This window comes from Lolium rigidum, chromosome 1, assembly GCF_022539505.1.
Source record: "Lolium rigidum isolate FL_2022 chromosome 1, APGP_CSIRO_Lrig_0.1, whole genome shotgun sequence".
Lineage (NCBI taxonomy): Eukaryota > Viridiplantae > Streptophyta > Magnoliopsida > Poales > Poaceae > Lolium > Lolium rigidum.
In genome coordinates, this window is record NC_061508.1 from 128,372,351 (window position 1) to 128,381,093 (window position 8,743).

The 8,743-nt window shown below is 48.3% G+C and overlaps 1 protein-coding gene across 1 annotated transcript; it reads right to left on the reverse strand.

The window, feature by feature from the left end:
* Positions 1-7,476: 7,476 nt before the first annotated feature.
* On the reverse strand, positions 7,477-8,198 carry LOC124682113 (amyloid beta A4 precursor protein-binding family B member 1-interacting protein-like). Its single transcript, XM_047216873.1, has one exon. The coding sequence runs from the start codon at positions 8,110-8,112 to the stop codon at positions 7,477-7,479; it is 636 nt and encodes a 211-aa protein (XP_047072829.1). The 5' UTR covers positions 8,113-8,198.
* Between the last annotated feature and the right edge of the window lie 545 nt (positions 8,199-8,743).

Consider the following 8,743-nt stretch of genomic DNA (forward strand, 5'->3'; position numbering starts at 1 on the left):
ATGAAGAAATACATAGAGCTTGCTAAAATTTGGTTTGCATAATTGGTCTCTCTAAGGTCTAGATAATTTCTAGTAAAGAGTTTGAACAACAAGGAAGACGGTGTAGAGTCTTATAATGTTTACAATATGTCTTTTATGTGAGTTTTGCTGCACCGGTTCATCCTTGTGTTTGTTTCAAATAACCTTGCTAGCCTAAGCCTTGTATCGAGAGGGAATACTTCTCATGCATCCAAAATCCTTGAGCCAACCACTATGCCATTTGTGTCCACCATACCTACCTACTACATGGTATTTCTCCGCCATTCCAAAGTAAATTGCTTGAGTGCTACCTTTAAATAATTCAAAATTTATCACCTCCGATTTGTGTCAATGTTTTATAGCTCATGAGGAAGTATGTGGTGTTTTATCTTTCAATCTTGTTGGGCAGCTTTCACCAATGGACTAGTGGCTTCATCCGCTTATCCAATAATTTTGCAAAAAGAGCTGGCGCGGGGTTCCCAGCCCCCAATTAATCAACCTTCATTAATAATTCTCTTCACATGTTTTGCTCTGATTCATCAGTAGGCAACTTAATTTTGCAAATAGACACTCCTTCATGGTATGTGAATGTTGGGAGGCACCCGAGGATTCGGTTAGCCATGGCTTGTGTAAGCAAAAGGTTGGGAGGAGTGTCATCCATAAATAAAACTAAAATACATGTGTAAACAAAAGAGAAGAGGGATGATCTACCTTGCCTGGTAGAGATAACGTCCTTCATGGGAGCCGCTCTTTGAAAGTACTGTCCGGCAAGGGGGTTAGAGTGCCCACTACCATTCGTTGACAACAACAAACACCTCTCAAAATTTTACTTTTATGCTCTCTTTATGTTTTCAAAACCAAAGCTCTAGCACAAATATAGCAATCAATGCTTCCCTCTGCGAAGGGCCATTCTTTTACCTTTTATGTTGAGTCAGTTCACCTATCTCTCTCCACCTCAAGAAGCAAACACTTGTGTGAAGCTGTGCATTGATTCCTACATACTTGCATATTGCACTTGTTATATTACTTTACATTGACAATATCCATGAGATATACATGTTATAAGTTGAAAGCAACCGCTGAAACTTAATCTTCCTTTGTGTTGCTTCAATACCTTTACTTTGATTTATTGCTTTATGAGTAACTCTTATGCAAGTCTTATTGATGCTTGTCTTTAAAGTACTATTCATGAAAAGTCTTTGCTTTATGATTCGAGTTGTTTACTCATGTCATTACCATTGTTTTGATCGCTGCATTCATTACATGTGTTTACAATAGTATGATCAAGGTTATGATGGCATGTCACTCCAGAAATTATCTTTGTTATCGTTTACCCGCTTGGGACGAGCAGAAACTAAGCTTGGGGATGCTTGATACGTCTCAAACGTATCTATAAATTCTTATGTTCCATGCCACATTATTGATGATATCTACATGTTTTATACATACTTTATGTCATATTTATGCGTTTTCCGGAACTAACCTATTGACGAGATGCCGAAGGGCCGGTTCTCGTTTTCTCGCTGTTTTTGGTTCCGGAAATCCTAGTAAGGAAATATTCTCGGAATTGGACGAAATCAACGCCCAGCATCCTATTTTTCCACGAAGCTTCCAGAACACCCGAGAGCCGCCAGAGGAGGGCCCTGTGGGCCCCAGATGACAGGCCGGCGCGGCCCAAGGGGGGGCGCCCCCTAGTGTGTCACCGCCTCGTCGACCCTCCGACTCCGCCTCTTCGCCTATATAAAGGTCCCTGACCTAAAAACCTCGACACGTTCGACGAAACCAGAGAAAACCTTCCAGAGTCGCCGCCATCGCGAAGCCAAGATCTGGGGGACAGGAGTCTCTGTTCCGGCACGCCGCCGGGACGGGGAATTGCCCCCGGAAGGCTCCTCCATCGACACCACCGCCATCTTCATCAATGCTGCTTGTCTCCCATGAGGAGGGAGTAGTTCTCCATCGAGGCTCGGGGCATGTACCGGTAGCTATGTGGTTAATCTCTCTCCTATGTGCTTCAATACAATAATCTCATGAGCTGCCTTACATGATTGAGATTCATATGATGATGCTTGTAATCTAGATGTCATTGTGCTAGTCAAGTGGATTTTACTTATGTGATCTCTGGGAGACTCCTTGTCCCACGTGTGTAAAGGTGACAGTGTGTGCACCGTGTGGGTCTCTTAGGCTATATTTCACGAGAATACTTATTCACCGTTATGAATGGCATAGTGAAGTGATTATTTATATCTCTTTATGATTGCAATGTGTTTTGTATCACAATTTATCCGTGTGCTACTCTAGTGATGTTATTAAAGTAGTTTATTCCTCCTGCACGGTGTAATGGTGACAGTGTGTGCATCGTGTAGTACTTGGCGTGGGCTATGATTGTGATCTCTTGTAGATTATGAAGTTAACTATTGCTATGATAGTATTGATGTGATCTATGCCTCCTTTCGTAGTGTGAAGGTGACAGTGTGCATGCTATGTTAGTACTTGGTTTGGTTATGTTGATCTGTCATGCACTCTAAGGTTATTTAAACATGAACATTGAATATTGTGGAGCTTGTTAACTCCGGCATTGAGGGTTCGTGTAATCCTACACGATTAGTGGTGTTCATCATCCAACAAGAGGGTGTAGAGTCTAGCATCTACCTATTTATTCTGTTATGTGATCAATGTTGAGAGTGTCCACTAGTGAAAGTATAATCCCTAGGCCTTGTTCCTAAATATCGCTATCGCTGCTTGTTTACTTGTTTCTACTGCATCTTTACTTCCTGCAATATTACTACCATCAATCGCACGCCAAGCAAGCACTTTTCACGGCGCCGTTACTACTGCTCATATTCATTCATACCACTTGTATTTCACTATCTCTTCGCCGAACTAGTGCACCTATTAGGTGTGTTGGGGACACAAGAGACTTCTTGTATCGTGATTGCAGGGTTGCTTGAGAGGGATATCTTTGACCTCTTCCTCCCTGAGTTCGATAAACCTTGGGTGATCCACTTAAGGGAAACTTGCTGCTGTTCTACAAACCTCTGCTCTTGGAGGCCCAACACTGTCTACAAGAATAGAAGCACCCGTAGACATCAGCCTTCTCCAGTATGGGCGTTTGGGCAAGCGTGGGGATGAAGCTCCAGCTCGCCAATTCTTCCGGAGGCGTGTTGCTGAAGGGCGGGAGTCCATCGTGGACGCTCGGAACTGGCGCGTTCTTCACATAAAACCATCCGGCGTTCCCGATGCTCGGACGGATTCGTGGGAGTCGTGAGGAGGATACATCCGACCAGAGCGGAGCATGAACGTCATACTTCCGCAGTTTAGCATGGCCTTGTCCTTCGTCTCCTTCTTCACTCGGAAAAAGAATTGCCATAGTTTGACGTCGGGACGGATTCCGAGATGCCCCTCGCAAAGAGTTGCGAAGTTCGAGAGAAGGAGGTAGGAGTTGGGGCAGATGTTGTGGGGCTGGAGCCCGTACTGTCAAGGACGGAGAGGAAGAACTCCGAGCAAGGGAGCGATAATCCGCGCTCGACCCACGCCTTTGTCATGACGCGTTCATCCGTGTCGGGCTTGGGGACGTCGGAGTCGCGCGTGAAGCTCCAATGTTTGGAGATCATGCCTTCGTTTTGAAGCTCCCGGAGCTCCGCGTCAGTAGTCTCGCAGGGCCACCATTGACCCCGCACCCCTTCACGGCTCCGGGCCTTAGAAGCTTTCTTGTTTTCCACCTCCTGTACCTTGGCTGCCATTCTAGCTTGGCCTTGTAGCTCCTCTTCGAGCTCCTGAGCTGTTGGGATCCGGCCTAGTAAAGTACTGGAAGAGGCGGAGAACGGTTGAGCAAGCCTAACGTCGGAAACATATGGTGGCAGGTATGCAATGGGATCCGGGCAAATTGGTTCCACGACACTGGGATCCGGGCTACTCGGAGAACTACCAGTGCAGTGAGGAGAACCGTGAGGCATGCTTCCGGCTGCACCCATGCGAGCTAAGTTGAGTAACCGGAAAATCTATGCTACAACTACTTCTTCTTCTACAAGACCGGTGCACGTACCGGCAATGGCGCGACGGTCCGACGAAGTTCCGGCGAAGTAGAGGTCGACGAGCTGGCAGTTTCGAGCCTCCGATGACCGCGAATTGGCGGCGGAGTTGATTTCTTGATCAACCGTAGCGATCTTGGTTGGAGGAGAGGTTTGAGGCGGCGGCGCGTGAAGCTCCCGTGCGGAAGGTTCGCCGGAGCTGAGATCCGTCGGGCGGCGCGGCGCGAGGAAGAAGATGAAGTGGTGAGGTGCGGTGAAAGAATGAAGAATTACCGAGCCGCGGGGTATTTATAGGCCACGCGCGGAGATTCGGGATTCGGATCCGACGGTGGAAATGGAACGGTCGCACCGTTGGATGGATAACACGTGTCTTAGGTCAAGTGCGGTAAAACGACGTGGAGGTAACTTAACCATGCACTCCCGAAATTTCCGGCTAAAGATTCGCATCTGCCAAAAATTTAGCGCGGGAAATAAGGAGGTTGTGCGCGGGAAAAGTGGAGTCTCCGTTACGATACCTATTCCGAAGACGAAGGATTTTCGGGTGGATGAACCCAGAATCAAGTAAAAGTTTTGAAGCTCTTCAAGATTCTCTTCGGATCCGAGCTGAATGAAGTCGGAGGAATGATGAATCTCGGAGAACTTCGGGGCTACTCGTTGTGGGTATACTTTATGGGTATATCAACGGCATGGCCTAGATCCGGCAAGCCCGGGTGGCCCATAGTTGGTGATGAGGCATGTGGCCCATCGGGCGGCCCGATTGCTGTAGATCCTGAAGGATGAAGTCCAGCCCAGGAACAGGAAGCCGGATCTCAACCGACCTACGAAGGAGGCCGGATCCGTGACGACCCATGAAGTATCCGGATCCAGCACGTACTTGGAGGAAGGCGGATCCTTGACGAACACGGCAAGATATTGTACCGTAGTTAGATAACTTGTATTCCGGCTAGGGCTCTCCATGTAAACCCTAGATCCGTGCGCCTTTATAAGCCGGATCCCGGGAGCCCTAGAGGCACAACCACAACTCATTGTAACAACGCGAAAGCGCCCAGATAATTCCAGACAAGCAGCAGTAGGCCCTGTCATCGTGCAGGTGTTCCGAAGCTGGGTAAATTGCGTACCACCGTCCCGTGTGCACTCCGCCCTATGTCCCCTACTTCTTCTCCCCCTCGTGAGGATCCCTCCTCCGAGGTACCGTCGATCAGGCAACGACACTACCTCTTATCCATATTAAGTGTCTGTTATTTAGTTCAAATTAGATAAAAATTAAAATAATCCCTAACATTTATAATGGATCGGAGGGAATAGTATAGAAGAATTTTCTTCAATAAATATGTGCACTTTTTTGCATACAAGGACCTCGCATTGTTACCTTGCACAAGAGCCCCATGTTGCTTCAAGTGACACATGGATGGAGCTACTGAGCTAGGGGAGGCGAGTTGGGGCCATGCCCCCCTCCCTCTGTAAAGGAGCCTTTCATGAAAGACCCCCTATATAGTATGCACAATTGTCCCCAAACTTTCTAGAAATTGCCTATATGGTCCCTCCAAATAACCTAATGTTCAATTTACCCTCCTCCAATTTAATCTTCATGATTCCATGCACAGGCGTGTCTCATTTGCGCTCGTGGTGCGGATCTATCTCGTACATTGTCTATTCCTCTAAATCTAGGCGAGGGTCAGAGCAGTGCGCGTTGGGGTAACGACTACATCTTACCCACGCTAGGGGCTGGAGTAAGTTGTGGTACGTGTTTTCTCCGCCTGCATATATCGACGACTTCGCCGCCATGGGAGAGGGGTGGCGGTGCTACAGTGAAACCACCTATTACACATTGGTTGGATAAAGGAACATGTGAAGCACTTCTACACGCAGTGTGTGATCTGTAACGTTGAATATAGTCATTAGTTATTTCATATGACCGAGTGGGATTGGTTGTTTTATATTAATGTCGTCGTGAGTATTTTACCATGGTGTGAGTATATATTTTCGTGAGTATTTTACTGTGTTGAATATAGTACGGTCATTAGGTGAGTATTTTGCTATGCTCTCTTTATTTTACTTGGCCTTAAAGATATGGGCGGAGCTACGGAGGCGAGCTGGGGCCATGCCCCCCCACCCTATGTTGGTTTTTTTTCCAGAAAGTCCCATATGAAATATGCATATTGGTCCCTAAATTTGCTAAAAAAATGCCTATGCACCACCTTCAACTAACCAAAAGTCATTTGGCCCCTTCCAAATTATTTTTCTGGCTATGTTCCTGAAGTGTGACAAGTGCACTTGTTTACTCTACGGCCTGCATAGAAGGATCCATGTTGTTATCTCGCATTAGGGCATTTAACATGTTAGGACCAGCCCTGGCTCGGGCTTTGTCGACTTGGGTGCAGTGAGGCCAACTACGGCTGGCACACACATGAATGTGTCGTGGGTCAGTATCGACCTAGAAGGAGCGCAATGGGGATGGGTGACCCAGTGGTTTAGCGCAACAACATGGGAGAAGATAGGAAGGAGTCGGGGAAAAATGAGATGGGGCTACGGAGGCCATTGCCTACCACGTGTTAATGGATCTCTCTACAGCCCATAACCTCAATCAATTAGAAAAACATCGATTTTTATTTATAAATAGCCACCCAACTCGTGGTATAGCTAGCCTACAACAGAAATGACCTATAAATCGGTCTTGGCAAGGGATGTAGATACATAAAGATGGACATGAGAACCAACATGTTGTTGGATGGCTAGAAGACAGTGGCACCCTAGTTCACCAGAGTACAAACCTCATGTTTGACACGTTGGTGTCTCATAAAAAGTGAAATATACCGTAGTGAGAGGCGACGTTCCCGTCAACAGCGACACACCTGTGGTGCCTTCGTAAATTTGAAAAAACCCGCCGGATCAATTTCGTAAACTCAGTCTCTCGAAGGTACTCATATGGATAGGGTATGCGTGTATGGATTGAGTATATGTATGTATTTGGCCACCAAGTGAACGAGAAGGCTGGACATCGTGGGAGTAAAATTCACAGAACTTATAAATAAACCATTTCTTGCTCATACGAAAACATGCATACATAGACATGTGGATGTTGGTCCATATTCAAAGAAAAGAAGTGTTCATCTTGACATATTCGTGGCAACAAAAAAACGACACCCATACATCAAGAACTCAACACTACCAATACTATGTAAACCTTGACTTACTTCAGGTTTACATTTTACCTCACAACTGTAATAAATAAAAAAGATTAAAAAAGAGGGACGAAAATTAAAACACGATCGAACCCTTTTATCGTAGCGTTTCTTCCATCCAAAGAAAAAGTCATGGAGAAAGGAAACAAAATAAACATGAACCCGGCGAAGGCTTGCATGTGGATGCGAAGTAGGCGCCCGGCTGAGGCAGTCGTCGCCTCGTCGGTGGTGGTGGTGCCAATGACCAGCTACACGGTGCACGGGGGCGGGGCCTTGGCGGCGGCCGCCCTGACGAGGGAGAAGGTGGGCAGGGGCAGGCTGCTGGGCGGCGGCGCGAGCGCGTGTAGCAGGTCCTCCACGAAGCCCCGCGTCACCTGGCGCTCCAGGTCGTCCAGCGCCTCCGTGACCGCCGTCGCCGTGGGAAGCGGCGCCGCCCTCTGCAGCGGCTTCCTCCGCTGCGCCGCCCTCGGCGGCTCCTCCGCGGACCTGGGTGTCCTCGGTTTCTTCCTCTTGTACTCACCCGTCTTCCTCGGCACCACCGTCACCATCTCGGTCGGTGGAGTATGGTTGATGACGGAGGCCGGACGAGGAGGCAGAGTCGACGTGCGGTAAGGGAACATGGCTTGCTTGTGGATGGTCACCGGCGGGCGGGGCGGGAGGCCGGGGTGGTTGGAAGAAAGGAGCGGGAGTGAGTTGGAAGAGTAGAAGTTGTATGGAGCGTATATGAATGGAGCCGGAGGAGGAACTGGGGAAAAAGGGAAGAAAGTGTAGGCGCTGGGAGGCAGCGCCGGCGAACTCATCGCGAGCCTCCGGCAGCCTGCGCCTGCAGCCCTCCGCCGGAGGTTTTGGCCGCCTGCTGATCGGTCGACGAGAACATTATCCATCTCTGATCTTGGAGGGAGTAATGTACGTGCACCGCTATGCAAGAAGGAAATTCTGCAGAAGGAAGTTGCTCAACGACGGATTGATCTTTCAACAGAAAAGACTGAACTTGCGAGGATGGATAGAGGAAATCAAAGTGAAGATGAAGAGATCAACATAATGGAAAAGAACTGGTAGGGCACTGGCTCTCTAGAGCAGAGAGGCGGCGCGATCGCATCCGGATCCGGACGATGGATCGGAGATATCGCCGTGCCGCCTTTTATAGAGAGAGTGAGAGGCTCTGTTGACCTGCAACTTGCAAGTCTTCCCCTCTCGATCTCTCTTGCACATGTCAAGCAACCTGCATAGTTTTCAAGGTTTTCTCGTGCAGAACGGTCGACCATCTCCAAGCAACTTGCGTGATTTTGTTAGAATAAAGCCACCGACCAGTACGGCATGGCTGCGTCCCGACTCGACCACCCATCACCCTGCCACTATCCAACACTAATGGCAAGATCGTGTAATGTAATGACGCTGATAGTGGGCCGGAATCTATCGTGGCCCCGCATGGAATTGAGCTGGGTTGGACAGCGCCACACGATCTGAGTTTGTGGATGTGGCGATTCCCAGCGGTGGCGGGAATCTGGCGGGCGA